We start from the raw sequence: 20,960 nt of genomic DNA, 5'->3' as shown, positions 1-20,960 counted from the left end.
ACGCCACAGGTGGGCTGGCTCTGCTTGGGCAAAAGAAAAAGTTGGGGATCCCTAACCCTAAGCCCATACCACCATCTCTCCGTAGAGGGCAGCAAAGAACAGGGGAAGCTTTTGGTGCGGACATCTATTCTGTGTTTACATGGCAGACTGCAATCCAGACAGAACCACACAAGCAGAAATGTTATAACAACTTTCACCGTATTTTATTGAAGGAAAAGTGAATGTACAAAATATTGCCAGATTCCTTTGCATTTAATCTTCTTCCTCCTCCTCCTCTTCATCCTGGTTGATCTGGAAATATCGCAACTCATAGCTCTCCTTGCTGTTGGCGACCACACGGAGCCAGTCGCGCAAGTTGTTCTTCTTCAGGTATTTCTTGGTGAGGTACTTCAGGTATCTGTGGGAGGAACAAAGAAGCAGGGAAGCAAACTGACTGTGGCCCCCAAATGATGCCACCGGAGTCCGCTGGGTCAGTTGCACGCCTGGTTCTCGAGCTGCTTAAATAATTCAAGCTGAGTCAACGGCAACAGGATCTCAGTCGCCTGATGGGGGATGCAGCAGCCCAAAATCCCCAAAAGGCATGATATATGGAAATGTGGGTAAAATCTGGGCAACCCAAAAAACATTTAGCTTTCTTGTCATTGTATTTTTTAAGAAATCACATTTCCAACTCCCTGTTTCTGGGTGTGAAGGTGAGTTGACAACACCGACTGAAATCTCCAAGGCTTAGAGGAAGGACTCAGTAGAACTGGTTTCATGGGCTTGCATTCTTCAATACCCCAAGCCAAGAAAAGAAAATTATTCAAGTCTGTTAAATGAGCAGTTCGGCTTCATTTATACATGGAATGGGAGGGCCAGCATTCCCCTAAAAATATTTTTGGACTTTCAACTCCTGTCAGTCCCCCCCACAAACCAGCACAACAGAGCCTATCCAACCCTCCTTCTCACTGTACTCAAATCTTGTTTTAAGCTGCCTCCATCCTGCCCTCCATGACACCACCTGCTCACTTTACTCAAACTTACATGTTTTCCTCTCAGTGTTCAGGTTGCAAGGTTTTTAGCTGGGGCAATTAGAATAAGATCCATTATTTGACTATTGATCCAAACCCTCAAAATGTATTTTATATAAGTGACTTTTTACCTTTATTCTTTGTATACCGCATTTTGTTTGTTTTATTGCTATGGCTGGTGGCTGATGCAAATAAATATTTATTTGTTCATTCATTCCTCTCAGTGTTACTCCATCCCTGCTCTACTCAAACCTCCACCACTTTTGTTCTCCTATCTCACTTGGACTTCACACAAATCCAGGATTGTGTTGCGACACTACAAATCCTCAAATGGGGGCTGCATGATAACATTTTTATTGGAAATATTTTATATTGTTTTCACACTTTTTTGGTTCAAGGCTTTTTAAATATACAGTAGAACCTTGGGTTAAGTTACACTCAGGTAACGTAAACTTCAGGTTGCGAAAGCCACAAACCCAGAAGTGTTTTGCCGTGCACGCATGCAAAGAAGCCGTCTCTCTGGTTGCAAAAACCTCAGGATCCGGCCTGACCTCAAAAACGGATTCCGTTTGCAACCAGAGGTACCACTGTAACTGTGTATTTTAATGTGGCATCTTGCCCAGAGACCTTCATTGTGGTAAAGAGGGGAAGTAATTACCGTATTTCTCGCCCTATAGGACGCAGTTTTCCCCCTCCAAAAATGAAGGGGAAATGTGTGTGCATCCTATGGGGCGAATGCAGGCTTTCGCTGAAGCCTGGAGAGCGAGAGGGGTCGGTGCGCACCGCCGACTCGCTCTCCAGGCTTCAGGAAGCTATCCACAAGCCTTGGGAGCCCGGTGGGAAGTTGCACCGGGCTCCCAAGGCTTGCGGACAGCAGCCTGCAGCCCAAAACCCGGGGAACACAGCGGAGCGCACCCCGGGGTTCAGGCAGATATCCGCAAGCCTGGGGAGCCCGGCAGCCTGTTCTGGGGGCTGGGGTCGAGGGAAGCTCGGGCTTCCCCCGCCCCAGCCCCGCGCCTGGGGGAATTTTTTTCCCCTTTATCCCCCCCCCCAAAAAAACTAGGTGCACCCTATAGGGCGAAAAATACAGTAAAAAAAAATAGCTGGCTTCCACTATTGCACCCCACCAACTGGTAATTCAGAGGCAAGATTTCTCTGAAGATGGATGTTCTAAATAGTCCTTATGAATAGCAGCCATGAATAGATTTCTCTGCTCCTCCTCCAAGAATCCCCTTTTGAAGACACAAAAGCTAGTGGTCAACAACACACCCTGTGGCAGTGAGTAAAATGTATTGTATGAAGCAGCACATAAGCTTCATTGGGTGATCCTCTTTTCTCAGCCTGCACCTAGTTGTACAACATCAGAGGGCCAGAGGCAATACCACAGTTGAAGTACGTCAAGAGGCAAGGCCTCTTTAAGTCAAAGCCACCCCCCACCCCAGTCTTTTAACCCCGCATGGCTCCTTACCTCTTGGAAAAAGGAACCTCTGAGGTGACTGTGATTTTGCTTTTGCTTCTCTCAATGGTCACCACACCGCCACCAAGGTTCCCAGCTTTCCCATTCACTTTGATCCGCTCCTGCAGGAACTGCTCCTGCAAAAAATAAATTAAAAAAATAGGAATGCCTGTTTAAGAATTGGCACCGCAGTTTAATTTGTTTTTTCCTCTACCCTCCCCGTCCATTTTCCCTTGCGTGCTGCATTTTTTAAAGTTGTAAACCTGCAGGAAGGGGCTGTCTCATTTTAAATGATTGTATGCTGGCCACTCTGGGAGCCTTTCTGCCTGAAAAGTGCGTAACAAATGCTCTAAAGAAACAACAAGCACTTGAAGAGCGACTGTTACGAGGCGATGCCTAACCTTTTATTTATTTTCAAGAAGATGTTTGTGTTGCCATTGCTCCCTCTAGGAAGATAAAGGCGGTAAACTAGTCCCACCAATCCATTTCATCCCTACAACAACCCTGCAAGACAGGCTGAGAGACAGTAACTGACCAAAGATCAGTCTGCGAGCATCATGGCTGTATAGGCAGGGCTTTAAACCAAAGTCCCCCTGGTCTTAGTCCAAAATCCTGATCAGTACTCTAGGTAAAGGTAAAGGACCCCTGACAGTTAAGTCCAGTCACAGACGATTCTGGGGTTGCAGCGCTCATCTCATTTTACAGGTCGAGGGAGCTGGCGTTTGTCCACAATTTTTCTGAGTCATGTGGCCAGCATGACTAAGCCGCTTCTGGTGCATCGGAACACCAAAACCAGAGCAGTGCACGGAAATGCCGTTTACCTTCCTGCAGGAGCAGGACCTATTTATATACTTGCACTTTTTTGGGGTGTGCTTTCAACCTGCTAGGTTGGCAGGAGCTGGGACCGAACAACGGAAGCTCACCCCGTTGCGGGGATTCGAACCGCCAACCTTCTGATCGGCAAGCCCAAGAGGCTCAGTGGTTTAGACCACAGCACCACTTGCATCCCTTGCGACCACTATACTAGCCCTCCCCAAAGCTGGTGTCCTCCAGAGACTTTGAACTATGGAACCCATCAGCCAGCTGAAGTCCCAAAACATCTGGAGAGCACAGGCTTGGGGAAGGCTGTTCTGCACCAAACTGGACATGCAAATGTCCTGAAAAAGGAGGCACCACTGCCAATTTCTAAAGGTCCAGAGTTCAATCCTGGGCGCCTCTCATGGAAATCTCTCAGGCAGCAGGCTTGGCAAACTCTTCTCTCTACCCCAGACTGTCGAGAGTTGCTGCCAGTCAGTGCAGACCAGAGAAAGGGAACCTGCAGCTCTCTGGCTGCCACGTGGCTTCAATGTCCATCAGGCCCGGCCAGAATGGTCAGGGACGATGGGAGTCATTGTTCAGCAACAATTGGAGCAGAGGTCCCCAAACTAAGGCCTGCAGGCGACCCCTGCCACCACCCGCTCTTACCGCCGCTGTGCCCACCAGAAATAGCTTGTGCGCATGCAGAAGCATTATTTGCGCATGAGCGTTATTTCCGGTGCACATCCGGGTTGGAGGAGGCCCGTGCACATGTGCACAAGCTATTTCCGGTGCTCCTCCGACCCGGAAGTGCGCTGGAAATAGCGTATGAGCACGCGCTCCCCTGCCCTCTGGCCCACTGCGCGATCAGTGCTGGAGACACCGGTCCGAGGCACAGTAAGTTTGCTGACCCCTGAACTGGAGGGTCACAGGCTCCTCACCTCTGCCTAAGGTGGTTCCTTTTCCCCAACGAGTGATTAATAAATTTACATTTGCATAAATCTGCATGTATAATACAGACAATGGCAGAAGCAAGAAAGGATTTATAATACATAGAAGCCTTTGAAAGAATGCACAACCAACAAGGAAAAGGGGTTGAAAGAATGCACTGGGGTATCCAAACTGCTGGCGATACTCTGAGAAGAGTCCTCATCTGAAGCCCTGCAGTGCTGCTGCCAGTCAGGGTGGAAAGCACTGAGATGGATGGCCCAGCAGTCTGACTGAGACAAAGCATTAGTGCAAGCACATACCTAGTCACTTTGTTCAGAGCTGAATGTATGCATTGCAGCAAAATGGCAATGCCACAAGCAAACAGGCATCAGGCTTTGCCACACAAACTTCAGAGACACACACATACACAGAGCTCCAAGATCTGCCCACTCCAAACCAGGCTGTTCCAAAACAGGACACAAAGCAAGAATAAGGAACTGGTGGCCCTGCTGAGGCCATTGGACTACAAGTCCCATTATCCCTGACCAAACTGGCCACACTGGCTATGGCTGATGGGAGCTGGAATCCAACATTCTCTGGAGGGTACCAGGTTCCCCACCCAGAACCAACAATAACCTCCTGCAGGATCCAAAACCAATTGCAACCAAATGTATGCAGCACGAACAAGAAAAAAGCTTGCTGGATCAGGCCACTGGCCCATTTGGTCCAGCCTCCTGTTCTCACTACAGCCAATCTGATGCCCCAGTGGGAAAACAGTTAGCAAGAGCAGAGCAGAAGAGCACTCTCCCCTCCTTCGGTTTCCAGCCACAAGAGGACTTCACAAGTGTTACTGCCTCCGACTCTGGAGCACAGAGCACAGCCATCATGGCTAGCAGCCATCAATAGACTTGTCCTCCATGCTAGCTGGAGAGATCAGAGACAACAGCAGATGCTCCCGTTAGTAGTGTATTTGCAAGCAGCCTTTCGACAGCACAAGGAGGCATACCCTGCCTGTCAAAAACACACTCCGAAACAGAAGCCCTGAACAAGATAGAAGTGCCTCCCATTTCCAAAGGTGGCAGCAAAGCAACCAGATCTTCTATTTGCAATCTGTGTGGGAGATGCATTCAGTTACCCGCCTGGCTTCTCAAGAGTAGCAAGTGCAGGCAGTTAATGGGATTCCAGAGGTGGTCAATGCCTCCAAGGGCCAGGAACTTACAAAGTTGGCAGCGTCCATGATGCCATCTTCTACTGGATGGGTACAGTCTAGAGTGAACTTCAGAACCTGCTTCTTTTTTTTGCCACCCTTCGTCACAAGCTTCTTCTGCAGGAGAGAGAGAGAGAGAGAAAGAGAGGTTACTGTTGTTCAAGAAATCCTGGCACATGCACCAGAGAGGAAATTTTAAGGCCTCTTGTATTATTTTGATATGTTGAAAACCACTTTAGCTATTTTCCTATACTTGAAATACAGTATATAACTTTCTATAACAAATAAATAAAACTAATGTCTCACAGCCTGCCAAATGTAGGGGAGGGGTGAAACAGGCAGCTGTCCCTCCCCAAACCCAGATTTTTCATCTTGGCTGGAGTCTAAACTTAACCAAAAGATTCAGAGTAGATCACACTAACTATACATTGGTCCCTGCCACCCAAAAGGAGAAATTAAAGTACTGAGGAATGCAGTAAAGAGGTAAGAAATTGTTTTTCAGCAGATTATTGTCCACAAACGTTTGTCCCATAATAAATTTAGTAAGACTCTTTTGTTGCTTTTGCAGCTACAGACTAACACGGTTACCCCTCTAGCTAACAGCTTTAGACGCCTTACAGGAGGTGACAATAACCATAAGTATGTTTTCTTTCCCTATTGGTGCCGATGCTCACTGCAAAAGCAGACATCCTCTTCGCAACATCAGGTGAGTCCCACATAGAGAAGAAATTGCACAACATCACATGTTTTCCCAAACCCTTTTTTCTCCCACCCAACACCCTGATTTTGTCTCACACCTGTTGAATCTTTGTGCTGGCTCCTTGCCACTTCTCTCAGCCAATCTAGAAGTTCCTCGTCCTTAAATGCAGGGCTCTACAACCAGCTGCACCTCCTCTCAAATTTTTCCCCCAATCTTTCTTGCTCTCCCCAACCTAAATCTTCTGCCCCTACAATGCCTTTCATGGTGAAGATTCTGCTTCTGAAGCCGAAACCATGTTTTAAAAAGTCCTTCCTAAAATCCCCTTTTTTCTCCAAGATTGTCAAGCTACCCCAGGGCCAACTTTTCTTCACTCCTAGTAGGTTTCTTCTTATTGCTTTATCTGCTGCTATCCCATGCTTTAATTCTTCCTAACTCTGGCTGACTGGAAGCCTCCTGAGGAGAGTCCAGAAGGGGAGTGATGTTGCTCACTGGGCTTAGAGGAGCTCAGGCTAATCCACCTTGCAGAATTCTGGAAAAGAAGTTTGTCATTCGCCCTCAGCCATGACAGCAAAGAACGGAAGTGAGAGGCGGCATGTTGACTATCAAGCACTGGGGACAAACACCAGTGGGTGGCTATTTCCCCTTAATCCATGCTGGCCTAGCTATCTGCTTGCAAGCTAGCAGGACTAAAAGCAGATGATGCTAACTGCCCCCTTATCTGGTTGTCTACAGAGAGCCAGAAGCGATTCCAGGCAATCAAGCTTTGCAGAAAGCTGGCACCTTTTTCAGATTTTGCTAGAAAAGAATGTCAAAACAAAAACACACCACCAGACCACTAATACACTGAATAATATAAATGAACTTGGGGCTGTAATCAATGCTGGTCCTACTCAGAGCAGGAGAATTAAGAGAAATTACTAATGCAGGTCCACTTTATAAACAGTCATAGGTAAAGGTAAAGGGACCCCTGACCATTAGGTCCAGTCGTGGCCGACTCTGGGGTTGCAGTGCTCATCTCGCTTTATTGGACAAGGGAGCCGGCGTACAGCTTCTGGGTTGTGTGGCCGTTTACCTTCCCGTCGGAGCGGTACCTATTTATCTACTTGCACTTTGATGTGCTTTCGAGCTGATAGGTTGGCAGGAGCAGGGACCGAGCAACAGGAGCTCACCCCGTCGCGGGGATTCAAACCGCCAACCTTCTGATCGGCAAGTCCTAGGCTCTGTGCTTTAACCCACATACACAGTCATAGCTATCCCAAAGAATCCTGGGAACTTAAGGCTGATGAGAGCTATTACGAGACACCCCTATTCTCCTTACAGAGCTACAATTCATAGTTACCTGGGAAGTGGGACTGACTGTTAAACCACTCTGGAAATTATAGCTCTGTGACAGACCTTGGGTAGAGGGCAACCTAACAACTCTTCGCACCCGTAACAAACTACAGTTCCCAAGGTTCTTTAAGGGAAGCCAGGGCTGCATAAAGTGGTATGAGACAACTTTAAATGTATAGTGCAGACGGAGCCTAGGAATTAATTGGATGCAACCACTAACACTGTTTGTGTGTGAACAAACCTAACCATTTTGGTGGACTATAAGCAACTAAGCAGTGATCTAGCCCTAGATAGCTGGACAGTCAGGTCTTCCCTAGTGCTCCAGCAACCTAGCTCAGTAACCTAAAGGCAAAAAAAAGACATTTAGTTTGTGCACATACTAATCTTGTATACTATAGATCACATCTGGCACAAACTCTGCCATGGTTTGGGGCTTCCCTTGGGCTTGATCCAGAAGCAGCAGTTAGTGCAGAACGCTGCAGCACAATTGCTGAGAGGTGTGACTTTGTCCACATAGAACAGCTGTGCTCAGAGATTTGCAAGTTAAAGGTGTTACAGTACAAGCATATAGTCGTACCTTGGAAGTCGAACGGAATCCGTTCCAGAAGTTCATTTGACTTCCAAAACGTTCAAAGACCGAATTGCGGCTTCTGATTGGCTGCAGGAAGCTCCTGCAGCCAATCAGAAGATGCGGAAGCCCCATCGGATGCTCAGCTTCCAAAAATAGGTCGCAAACCGGAACAGTCACTTCTGGGTTTGCGGTGTTCAGGAGCCAGTTTGGGAACTGAGCTGTTCGAAAACCAAAGTACAACTGTAAAGGCCTTGACAACTTTGGAACCATTTTACCTGCAAGAACTCCTTACCCCATATGTGCCTGCTTGACCACTTCAATCTGCAGAACTGGCACTGTTACAGGTACCCCATTACCTGTTCTGCATTTGTAAAAAATCAATGTTGTTATGTGGCAGCACCTGCACTTCAGAACTCCCTGCCTACCGACATTGGGCTGGCACCTTCACTGTATACTTTTCAGTGTCTGCTAAAAATATTTTTGTTTAGCCAAGCTTACCCTGATATCTAGAATGTTGATGTGTGTTTTAATTTGTTTTTAGTTTGTTGCTGATTTGAATGTTTCAAATTATTGCTTTTATTTTTTTTTACCAATAATGTTATTGTTTTATACTTCTTATAAACAACTTTGAGGTTTTCTACAATGAAAAGTATCTAAATCTTAGGAAATAAATAAATAACTTGAGGCCAAAAATATAGTGTGCCTTTAGTCTGACCCTGCTGTCAGTCAATTTCCTGAGGAGTTGATGTGAAAATATGAAGGTATGCCATCTTTTCATATTGTTTCATTAGATTTATGTTTCAGCTTTAAATTTTGATATGGTGTGTTTTTTTGTTTTCTTACTGACTGCTTTGACTGTTCCAATAGAAAAGTAGCACAGAAGAAATAATAATAATAATAAACATAGCAACCTGAGAGTTTAAAATAGCTCTTATTGCAACCAATAACTGGAACAAAAGACAAAGCTATAGCTTAAATATTGTGGCTAGGATTATACAGAGTGCAACATTCTGCCCACTCTACACATTTTTTCTTATATTATCATACCTCGGGTTACAGATGCTTTTTTTTGGATTACGGATCACCGAAACCCGGAAGTACCGGAACGGGTTACTTCCTGGTTTCGGCAGTCATGCATGCACAGAAAGCTAAATTGCACTTTGCGCATGTGTGCTGAATCGCAACCTGCGCATGTGCAGATGCGCCGCTGCGGGTTGCAACGTGCATCCCGCACGGATCACATTCTCAACCCGAGCGTCCACTGTATGAGTGAATAAGTGTCACCTGGTCATATAGGGGGGGGGGGAATTAATGGTCTAAATCCAACACAGGCAAGCTTAAGCCCACTGAATTCTGTGACTTTACAGAGTGTTGGATATAGGCCAATGTTACTGGGGACACTGCAAGTTGGTGTTGGTCCCCATCTCACAGGCAGATTTTTCAATTTCATACCCAACACAGCCACAAAGTGGTGGCCCATACAAGTTGGAAAGCGGACACTGGTGAATCCTGGACTGCCAACAATCAGAGCTGCACAATATGTGTGTCTGAACACATGTTCTATATATAATGTGACCTGGCTTCACAGACAATCACACTGGGTGAGGTGTGGACTGCACATAAAGCGGCAGGCCACGACCCTTTAGAGAGACTATTCTCTCCCCCAAATCAATGGAAGCCCCCCACTGTTGGGACTCCCTTCAGCTCCACTTAGCATGCTCAATGGTCAGGGATGATGAAAGCTATAGTTGTTCAGCAGCCTCTACACTGCATATTTTGGGTCTATGGACCACAATAAATTTGTGTGTGTGCTATAGTCCAGCAACATCTGAAGGCCTCATGTTGGCTACACCTGCAGTAAACTATTGATGGTTTGTAGTAAACCTATGGTCCTTCAGGTTATGTTCAGCCTCCAGCTCCCATCAGCCACAGCCAGCATGGGCAATGGGAGTTGGGAGTCCAAAAGTCAACCCTTGAGACACCTCAGTTGAAGCCTCTGAGATAAACGGAGAGATAAAAGGGGTCTCTGATATAAAGGGTGCAGCAGGGCTGTGAGAAGGAGGATGTGCACCAAGCATAGGCAAACTCCAGTCCTCCAGATGTTTGGGACTACAATTCCCATCATCCCTGACTGCTGGTCCTGTTAGCTAGGGATGATGGGAATTGTAGTCCTAAACATCTGGAGGGCCGGAGTTTGCCTATGCCTGATGCACACTGTGAGAACTGGGCTGGACTAGGTGGGTCCCTTTTGGCCCGTTCCAGGGGCTGCAGGGCTCTTCTCAGTTTTGTAAGATTTGTCAATGGAGCCTCCATAGACAGTGCATTCTACCTTAGAATGCTGGAGTAGAAGTGGGAGGAGGCTGTTGCTCTCACGTGCTGCTTGGGGGGTTCACTTTGGGGCACCTAGTTGGCCACTGTGAGAACAGGACGCTAGGCTGGATGGGGCCCCCTTTGGCCTGATCCAGCAGCTCTTATGGGTAGGCCTCGCTTCCTGCGCTGTCCTTCTGGAGCCATATCCAAGAGCTCAGCTGCTCTCTGCACATGCTCAGGGGGGACATAGGGAGCCTACCCCGGAAAGTAACAAGGATGCGGGTCTAGGGAAGTCAGAAATGCGCTTCATGGGGTGGGAGGAGAGGCTGAGGCCTACCTTGCAGGGAGGAAGGGGCAGGGGGACCCCCCCGGCCAGGTAGACTCCCTCCCCTCCCTGCTCCTTATGACGTCACCGCCAACAACCCCCCTCCGCTTCCTTAATACGTCACGAGCATCACCCCACCACCCTGGACCTCCCTTTCTAGGCCCGACTCGGCCGGAGACTCACCGCAGGCGCCATGGCGGCAGCAACGAGGGGGAAAGAGAGAAAAAGAAGGCGGCCGCGCGCATGCGCCTACTTCGGCTCCGCCCTCCCGCCCACTTCCGCCCTTGCGTCAGGCGGCGTGCGCTTGCGCACTCGCCGCATAGGAAGGGCGGGGGAAGGAGAGAAAGGAAGATATAACCATAGAGATGAGCGGGTAGGGTGGGGATCGCCTCTGCGTCCCGTTCTCTTAAGGCCGCTGCTCGCGGAGCATGCTGGGAGGTGTGCCGTAAAGAGAAGCATGGCGGGGAGGGATTGAGCAATACCTTTGGCCCACTTCCCATCCTGCTCCTCCTCCCTTCCCGGGGGCTGATGGGAGTTGTAGTTCCAGGGGCTTACCGGAGCTACCTGAGGGGATTGAAACCAGGTTGACGGGGAAATGTCACAAATAAATACCGTATGAAATGCATAGAGAGACTAAGGAAGTATTCCACTAATTCAAAGAAAGAAGGAAAGGAAAGAAACTTTATTGGTCTCGTTATTCATTAAATAAAATAAATAAATAAAGTTTTCAAATAAGTAAAAAAGAATGTTAATGTAATAAAAAAAAATTAAATGTTCCAAATAACATAGAGCTGCTTCTCTGTTTCTTTATGAGAGCCGGTCATGCATATGCACTGATGTTCCCTGTATATTAACAGATATATATCCTTCTCAAGGTATTCCTCCCACATTCAAAACCATGGGTAGGCACACTAAGTCCTGGGGGGCTGGATCCGGCCCAATCGCCTTCTAAATCCTGCCCGTGGATGGTCCGGAAATCAGCATGTTTTTACAGGAGTAAAATATGTCCTTTTATTTAAAATGCACCTCTGGGTTATTTGTGGGGCCTGCCTGGTGTTTTTACATGCTTTTATTTAAAATGCATCTCTGGATTATTTGTGGGCAGTGGCAGAGCTTCATGCTCCGGCACCGGGGGAGGGGCAGAGAGCAGGCAGGGGCGTGGGACGTGTCCTGGGGGTGTGGCGCGTCACCTGCGGGGGTGTGGCGCCTAGTACAGAGGGGGGGACAGCAATGGCACCCCACCGGGATCGCACTATGGGGGGCGATACGCTCGCCTCGCACTCCTCTTCCTCCGCCAGTGTGTGTGGTGCATAGGAATTCGTTCCTTTCCCCCTCCCCCCCAAATAAATATAGTCCAGCCCCCCATAACGTCTGAGGGACAGTGGACCAGCCCCGTGCTGAAAAGGTTTGCTGACCCCTGTTCAAAACTGTTTACTGTAAATACATAAATGGTTGTCTAGGTAGGCAGAACTCGCCAGGAGAAAATAAGATCCGGTGATTGAAATGGGGGAGATTTACCTAACTTCCTCAAACAATCCACGAACTGAAACGCAGCTCTCCTTGGAATTTAACACTTTTCCAAATTTTGCAATGTGCTTCTCCAGCTCTCAAAAATGTGTACCAAGATGCTTATATTAGGGGGTCGTGGTAAGCACACCTTTAAAATTGCTTATATTGGTAAAATCGTTTGCAAGAAAAGTGTGCGTATTCAGCAGAAATTGATACAAAAATTGTGTAAATCAGGAGAAACCAATGCTGACAGGTTTTCCCAAGGACTTGCGGGGCTGGGTGGGTTGGAAATTGATGTGGAAATATTGCCAATGGATATGTGTAGATGTCATGGACTGAAGACTGGAATAAAGAAACATCTGTTGTAAGCCTTTGCCAACCTGCTGCCTTCCAGACGTTGAACTACAATTCCCAACAGCACCAGTGGCACTGATGGGAGTTGTAGTTCAGCATCTGGAGGCATAGCTGTCAACCTTCCCTTTTTTTGCAGGAAATTCCCTTATTCCAGCGCCGTTTCCCGCTGCTTCCCGCTGCTATCCTGGATTGTTAGATATCCCTTAGCCTGTCCCCGGGACAGGTGAGGCTGCTGATCCCTTATTTTCAAATCTGAAAGTTGACAGCTATGTCTGGAGGGCACCTGCTTGGAGAAGGCTGATCTGCCCATAACCAGTGACTGTGCATAGTGTCTACCTGTCTTACTCCTTTGAAATTGCCATTCAACTTGCTAATCCTTGTGGCCTCTGAAACACGGAGGGAGTTTGCTTTGTTTCCATCACATGGGCATTTGATCTGACCTTGAATGAACCTTGACAGCGGCGGCGAATGAGAAAGAAAAGATTTTGACGTGCTGGAGAAGGGAAGCAGACTGTCAGTCGATAGACATTCGCGCTTGCCTCTTAGTTATCCTGCTTTCCCAGAGCAACAATCCCAAGGGAGCTGGGGGAGCAGACGGTTTTCTAGCACTTCCCGGGAAATGAGATACAAGAGCCGAAGAACTTTTTGCTTCTTCAAATTTGACACGGCATCTTCTCCAAAGTACCCATACTTACTGAGCTTCTGCAGAAGAATTTATGAAGTCCGTATTTGTTCTAATGCCATGGGTGCACACCTGAAATTTGCCTACTGTCTTTCAGAAGGAGGACTATTTTGCCATTGTCTCAGCAGAAATTCTTGTCAGGAGGGCACGTTTCCCCTCACGTTACTACAATTCTAAACAGGTGGTAATTTGTCTTATGCACTGGTTGGCTGAAAGCTACAGCAATTTTGAACTGAAACAAGTGGGGAGGTGGAGGCAGCAAATCGATCACTGCAGAAGTAGGCAAAGTGGAGAAGACCGAAGGAAAACCAGAAAAGGTAAGACATTTCTGCTCTCCACCCAAAAGAATAGCATGGCAGAGGTGAGATCATTTCTAATTGTAATTATGACACCCACTCAACTGATGCAGGCCTAAATTCATAGGGCCGTCGCCAATGTTAGTCCTCCTCAGAATAATTTGTGTCCATTAATTTTGGTGCATGGCTCAATTCCTGGATGGAATTCTCCAAACTTACAAAAATTCTAGGTAGGAAGGACTCATACAGGCTCAATGGCTGACAGGGTTTTCCTTAGATCTATTTATTCCTCAGTGTGAAGTTGCCATTCTGCCATGCAATTGGGGAACAACTGACCTAGTAGGAAAGGAAGAGCTCTGGTATTTTCAATTTGCTTAATAGCATGCATCCAGAACATGATGAATCACTATCCACAAAGCTCTCAAGACTTTTCCCCAAAACAGCTGTTTCAGAATGAAATGAAGGGATTAGCATCCACTCTTGAAATATTACCCTTTCGCTGTCCGTTCGTCCTTCACTGGTCTTCGCAGCCCATTAATCCATATTAATTGTAAAGCTTAAGACAAAGCAGATCATGGTTGTGTTTTCCTCACATGGGTGGTGGCGGGGGGGGGGGATAAACACGTATGTACTGTAATGTGTGAAAACTGCACACAAGTGTCAATATTGCCTCTATTTATACATGGAAGCCACAGCACATCATGGCTCCCCAAACGTGTACTTGCAACTGGACTTTTCGCACATTGTTTGCACACTTTTGTTCTCTGTTCCTGTGGAGGAGAAAATCTTGAGGTGTGTGAATATGACTTCTTCAACCAGGCATGCTGGTATCAATTCCACTGTATTTCTGGGTTCTACCAGCAGAGGTCACTGTAGAGCCAATGAAACCGTTGCAACCTAAAGATGAACTTGCCAAAGTACGGTATACCAAAACCCCAAACACCTTTCAGTATATTTTCTTCAGAAATTAAAATATGATTTCTGGTTCCCCAACCTATTAAAGTTTTCAGCGATCAAAAATGGGAAAGCTGGAAGGACTTTGGATTCTGTTTGCTGCGGGATAGCAATGTGCATAAATTGTTTTCTTCTTTCAAATCACTCTGTGATTACTAGAGTGGAAATATGTCTCAATTGCTACCTCATTTCCTCTAGCCAGAAGCAATTAATAGAAAGCCTTTACGCACACTTGTGATCCTTATAAATGTGTGTGTAACTTGCTATAAATACACACAGTCCCTACTGGTCTTAGAGAATACAATACTTTAATAGTTCAGTGTCGATACACAGTGGTGTGCTGCAAGAGAACACAGAATGTGCTGTGAGAAAAAATGAAATTGTTAAAAGCACCTCTGAGCCCAAAGGATGCTGCCTGCTGTATCTCTGCATGAGCCACTGCTCTGGGATCGCTTCTTTTGAACCTGGGTACATACCCAAATCAATGACTCCGGCACAAACACTAAGGATGGTCTCCTCTGAGGGCATGCAATTGTTAAACTCACGCACCCTAAAAGCAGAGAGGTTTATGAGTGGGCCTCCCATTCAGAAATAAAACTCACCTTGACTATCAATTGCTCCAGGGGGTAGGACCCAGACCAATGGATTCAACTTACAAGAAAGGAGATCCCAGGTAAACATTAGGAAGGATTTTCTGGTGGTAATAGCTGTTCAGCAGTGAAACAGACTACTTCAGAAGGCAGTGGACTCCCCTCCACTGGAAATTTTTAAGCAGAGGTGTGTGGCCATCTGTCAGGGTTTCTTTAGCTGTGATTCCTGCATTGCAGGGGGTTAGACTAAATTCATTCAGATGTTTGGGAGATTCTGTAATAACCTTGACAGGCCAATGTTGAATTCGCAAAAGGGATGTGTAGGCTTTGAGCTCACACAGAGCTCTTTGCCTTTCTGCTTCCACAGCACTCTTTGCCTGTGCAATTCAAAAGGGCTGCTTCTTGTTCTGTGGCCAGTCACCCCTCTAGCCTCTCCAGTAACCTTCTCCTCGCTCGCCACTACCCTTCCAGATGTCTGGTGGGATTTTCTCCCCCTTGGAGAACCTCTGCGACCTGGACAACGCCAACTGCCACCCGCTGGTGTGCTTCCTCTGCCATGAGCAGTACGAACACCCCTGCCTCCTCGACTGCTACCACAACTTCTGCGCCAGCTGCCTGCGGGGCCGCGCCATCGAGAGCCGCCTGACGTGCCCTCTTTGTGGGTAAGGAAGAACCATCTCGCTCCCCTACATTCCAGAGATATTTGAGCGATGGTATAAGCAGCCCTTTTTACTGATGAGTTATTGTACTTCTGCACTAGCCTGGTGCCAGTTTGGAGCCCTTTGTGTGCTGCAAGAAATGCTTGTACAGTAATTTGAGAAATGCATTAAATAAGTAAAGGTTGGTGTGCTGTGAGCCCAAAGGTTCTATCCACAGAGGAGGCTGCCCACTGCACCTCTGCATGATTCATTGCTCTGACCTTGCCTCCTTCCAACCAGTTTCTATCCAGATACTACAGATATCCATCAAAGCAGCAGGATATGGGCATCTTTGGGAAAGACATGCAAGATGGGCAGAGCCTGCAGGTTTTGTAGGGCCCTGGGAAGACCCCTCTAGAGCACCCCCTCCATTTGTGTGTCTGCCTCCTCCTCACCCCTATCATCACCAGCTGCTCTCCTCTTCCTTGCTTGCAAAGGAGAGACCCAGTGACAAGCCGACCGTTGCATCTACTGCTCTGCGTTGTCTGTATTTTAGAAACCTGCTGTTAGTTCTCTCGTTTTATGCTGCTGTGAAAATCTGTTTTATTACACATTTCTTATTATTGCAGTTGTATTTCTACAATTGCCTTGATGTTTATGTTGCATAGTACAGTATTATGTTATGTAGTGACATTGGTACTGTCATGCTGAATGCTCACTGGGACTCCTGGGCAGAAAGCAAGGAGTCCAACAGTAGGTGACAGGTAGAGCTAGCTCAACCTAAGGGCCCAATCACCTTCTCAATCCACCCGGGAATCAGTGTGTTCTTACATGAGTAGAATGTGCCCTTTTATTTAAAATGCATCTTTGGGTTATTTGTGGGGCATAGGAATTCATTCATCACCCCCCCCAAAAAAAAATAGTCCGGCCCCCCACAAGGTCTGAGGGACGGTGGACCGGCCCACGGCTGAAAAAGGTTGCTGACACCTGGTATATACCTTTTGTCCCTATCCTCCTCTCTGTTGAGTTCTACAAGGGCAAAACCGAGACATGTACAAATTTGCAGTATTGTGCTAGAACCTTAGGGTTTTGTAACCCTGGGGCAACAAATCACCCTTTAAAAAAGCATCAAACTTCCTTGTGGTTTGGAAAGCAACAGGAGATGCACTGAAAAGTGTGGGATGAACAAATGATCAACGGGGGGGGGGGGAATGTATGAATACGCCACAAGCAAATGCACACTGGACAAATGTTCCCTGTGTCATCTCCTGGCAAATAAATCAGAACGGGTGTTCAATAAACATCATCCAACCTCCGTGCCAACTTTGCACAAGCAAACCAGAACACTGGCTGAATAAACATATCTTGTGGAGGGGCCCTAGTAAATCTCTCACTAGTGTGAGCCAGGAATAGAGTTTGGGAATTAGCGGAAGAGGAATGAGGCATTGACTTCCTAAAAAGGGAAGCCGTGACCAGGCTAATGCCTGGCCTTTGTCTTCAGTTGTAAGACACCCATATCAGGTTTGACCGTAGCTGCCAAAGGAATCCAAGGCTTTGTGATTAACTGCCAGGGACAGAAACTGGGAAATAGGAGGGGGTTATTAGAGTTCTCTTCAACATTAAGAAGAGCACCATTTCCCCGCTTTCGGGGTGAGCAGTGTCAGTTTGTCTGTTTCCCCTCTGCCTCCCCCCCCCCACTGGAAACCAGGATGCAAATCCCCACTTCTCTCGCCTCTGCGCCTCTGAAACATGAAGCCTCCCATCACACAATGAGCTTCAGGTGTGAACAGCTGCTGAGCTGAATGTCTCCCCTTTTAGCTCCAGCGGAATGCAGTTCGGCAGCAGGAAGGGGGGAAAGAGAGAGAGAGAGAGAGAGAGAGAGAGAGAGAGAGAGAGAGAGAGAGAGAGAGAGAGAGAGAGAGAGAGAAAGCTCGCCTTGGCCAAATCAGGCAAAGGCGTGCAACAGGTGGGGGAGACAAATGCAACCCTCCCATTATCTTTTTGTAAAACACTCCAAGGGGTTTTTAAACAATCAAGCCATGTATACATGTTATGAAATAAATAAAAATAAAAATAGTTAAAGCTTGTTCATTTACACACCTGGTTTTCCTGTCCATAAGGAAATCGATCTTATACCTGTTTGCCGAGAAGCAAGTTTCATTGTGTTCCATGGGGATTATTTCCACCCACCTATCTCTGAGGGCTCATCCAAAGGTCCCTTCTTCTTGTGCATTCGTGACGAGTTACTCTCAGGATGCTTTTCAAACAGTCCTACGTGATCAACACCTGCATATATTTTTGGGACAGTCACACTGCTTTATTTCCAATCAGTGCATAACCCATAACTTCCTGCTAAAGTCCTATAATGTTAAATACAACAAATAATCTGGGGTTTTGCTTCTTTGCCTCCCTCTGGGTGGCAGTAATGCGATAGCACTGGGAAGCACCGCAGAGCAGAATAAATCCACCACGAATGCAGCATTATTCTGGCATTAACTTTTTAGCTGTGATTCCTGCATTGCGGTGGGTTGGAATAGATGACCCTTGGAATCCCTTCCAACGTTACAGTTCTGTGATTCTGTGTTGCACAAAGTTCCCACTCCAATAAAACACCATACTGTATCTCAACATCCTTGCATGAGTCTTCCTATATTATTTTGACATCATCCTTCCCAGGGCTTCCTCTTTCTCCCTGTGTCTTCCTTCTGCAGCCACCAGTCCATTGTCAGGGGGAATGGCCTCCCTCCAGAAGACCGGCTCCTGAAGTTCCTGGTGGACAGCTCCGGGGATTGTGAGGAGGAGGTCCAGTGTGCAAATTGTGACCTGCAGAGTACAAAGCAGGTAAGCAGAGAGGGCGGCAAAGAAGGCCTTTGAAGGTCAAGACCAATGTGTGGGAACTAGGAATGGGCAAATCTGCCCATTTCATTTTCTTTCCATTTCTAGTTTTGTCCAGTCTTTGTTTAGTCCTCCACATTTCCACACCAGTGTGCAATTTTTTTTAAAATATCCTGAAAATTCATCAGCTTTTTAGTGTGCATTTCTTCTAATGCTACACCTGCCTGTAAGCAATTCTGCATACTATACACATTTTTTTGCAAGGCCATTCTCCCAAATATACTGCAATTTTGTATGTTAATCTCACTTAATATATGCATTTTTAACATACCCCTCCACTGTCCTACTAAGCAGGACATCCTGGGATTACAGAAGCCATCCTGGCTTCTGATTAGATCCTGGGATAGCCCATTTTGGCTTCCATGAGAGCGTGGCCCCAAAAGACATACATCCCAATTTTCCTCTGCGGCATCTTGGAGGGTATGTTTTAATGCACACTTTCCCCTAGTATTTCTGTACTTGCTTCTTGGCTGGAGAACTGCGTTGTGAAATTCAAAGAAGTGGGAATTTGAAAGGAGAGCTGTGTTTTTTTTCAAAAGTGCAAGTTAGGTAAAGGGTAAAGGGACCCCTGACCATTAGGTCCAGTCGTGACCGACTCTGGGGTTGCGGCACTCAACTCGCTTTATTGGCCGAGGGAGCTGGTGTACAGCTTCTGGGTCATGTGGCCAGCATGACTAAGCCACTTCTGGCGAACCAGAGCAGTACTGTACACGGAAACGCCGTTTACCTTCTCGACGGAGCGGTACCTATTTATCTACTTGCACTTTGACGTGCTTTCAAACTGCTAGGTTGGCAGGAGCAGGGACCGAGCAATGGGAGCTCACCCTGTCACAGGGATTCGAACCGCCGACCTTCTGATCGTCAAGTCTTAGGCTCAGTGGTTTAACCCACAGCGCCACCTGTGCAAGTTAGTTAGGCTCAAACGGAATTTCTCCAGCCTTTTCACAAAAAGCAGTCAAAAACTGATAAACTGCTGTTTTAAAAATTGCCTCTGTGTTGCAATCTATGCTGCGGTGCACATCCTGGGGCACCCACTGTTGCCACTGAATAAAATGTTCTGCCAGTGTGTGGTGGTGGACCAGGCATGCCAACCAGAGCTTTGCCCTCTAACCTCCCACCTCCCCCAGGACTTGGACGCCATGTATTTCTGCAATACCTGCCACCAGCCTCTCTGCTCCAAGTGCCGCGAGGAGACCCACAAAGCCAGAATGTTCTCCCGTCACGAGATCGTCTCACTGACCAAGCGTATCAAAGACATCCACAAGAAATGTTGTAAGTGTCTATCCCATAGCCTTCCTTAACTCTCTGGAAACCAAACCTTAGGAGAAACAGTTGAGGGAGTTGGGTTTGCTTAGCTGAGAGAAGAGAAGACTGAGAGGGGATAGGGTAGTTTTTTCTTCAAATAACTTAGGTCCATTACATGGAAGATGTAGCAAGCTTGTTTTCTGCTGCTTCTTCAGAGGGGAAGGACCTGAACAAATTGATTCAAATGACAGGGAAGGAGATTCTGAATAAACATTAAGAACTTTTCGATAGAGCTGTTTCTATTTACAGGGCATGTCATAGAATTAAAGAATTGTCGAGCTGGAAGAGACCCTGAGAGTTATTTAGTTCAACTTCCATTAATTGTAACCGCTGGTCTCCCATCCAATTTGAAACCACACCAGATCTTGCTTAGCTTCAAAAGCATGCCAGCAGTTTCAGTGCTGCACCACTAGGAGGTAGTTTGATAGAGCTGTTTGATAGTAGAATGCGCTACCTCAGAAGATGGTGGACTCTCCTTCATCGGAGGTTTTTTTCTTTTTTGTCTAATTTTTTTTTATTTCAAGCTTAAAAGTGACACCTGTGTCTCTTCCAGCACTTCACGAGGAACTCTACATCATGTTCTCAACAGAGAAAAAGTCCATGCTCTGCATCAACTGCTTTCGGGACATGCCCGTGTGAGTTGCTGTTACTTCATATCTACATCACGAGCTATCTACGGGCAGGGCTTTTTGCAAGAAACAGGAAGAGAGGTCCCTGCTCCGAGTTGGAGCTTAGCATCTAGAGGGGTTCTCCAGATATTGTGAACTGCAATTCCCATCAGCCTAAGCCAGGCTGCCAAAGTTTGGTCTAAAGACTGATAGCAGGGAGAGAACAGAGAAAGAACAAAGCAGTAAATGACAAAATATGCTGTAATGCAGATTTAAATTTCAGTGCATCTGGGGAGAAGTTGAAGTTGAAGACTTCATGGACCAGGGTGGGGGTGTTGAAGAAGTGAAAAGAGGGAAATGGCACCACATCTACAATCTAGGAGGGAATTCCAGGCATCAGAGGATGCAAAACAGGGGGTAGAGTAGCTTAAGAGAATGGAAAACCCAGGAAATATCTCCAGACTTTTGTTGCTACTTTCTGGGGAGTGCAGTT

The 20,960-nt window shown here is 46.9% G+C and overlaps 2 protein-coding genes across 4 annotated transcripts in view; one reads left to right on the top strand and one right to left on the bottom strand.

Moving 5' to 3' along the window:
• Nucleotides 1-181: 181 nt before the first annotated feature.
• On the bottom strand, nucleotides 182-10,958 carry RPL22 (ribosomal protein L22). Its single transcript, XM_081923939.1, has 4 exons — nucleotides 10,820-10,958; nucleotides 5,411-5,515; nucleotides 2,479-2,603; nucleotides 182-397 (listed from the first exon to the last, which is right to left on the bottom strand). The coding sequence occupies exons 1-4, from the start codon at nucleotides 10,829-10,831 to the stop codon at nucleotides 253-255; spliced, it is 387 nt and encodes a 128-aa protein (XP_081780065.1). The 5' UTR covers nucleotides 10,832-10,958; the 3' UTR covers nucleotides 182-252.
• A 1,867-nt stretch (nucleotides 10,959-12,825) lies between these two features.
• RNF207 (ring finger protein 207) overlaps nucleotides 12,826-20,960 on the top strand; it is a 25,563-nt gene continuing 17,428 nt past the window's right edge. The window contains exons 1-5 of one of the 3 annotated variants that reach the window (XR_014171294.1): nucleotides 12,826-13,542; nucleotides 15,493-15,683; nucleotides 18,371-18,500; nucleotides 19,682-19,826; nucleotides 20,413-20,494. Coding sequence is in view for 2 of the 3 variants with exons in the window: in XM_081923598.1 (XP_081779724.1) it covers nucleotides 13,378-13,542; nucleotides 15,493-15,683; nucleotides 18,371-18,500; nucleotides 19,682-19,826; nucleotides 20,413-20,494 (713 nt within the window). In the remaining variant the exon portion in view is untranslated. The remainder of the gene's footprint in view (nucleotides 13,543-15,492; nucleotides 15,684-18,370; nucleotides 18,501-19,681; nucleotides 19,827-20,412; nucleotides 20,495-20,960) is intronic. The other 2 variants (XM_081923598.1, XM_081923599.1) reach the window with 2 other exon arrangements.

The sequence above is a fragment of the Podarcis melisellensis genome (assembly GCF_964234715.1).
Source record: "Podarcis melisellensis genome assembly, chromosome: 8".
Classification (NCBI taxonomy): domain Eukaryota; kingdom Metazoa; phylum Chordata; class Lepidosauria; order Squamata; family Lacertidae; genus Podarcis; species Podarcis melisellensis.
Note: the sequence above shows the minus strand (reverse complement) of the source record. Positions and strands in the feature narration are given on the sequence as shown.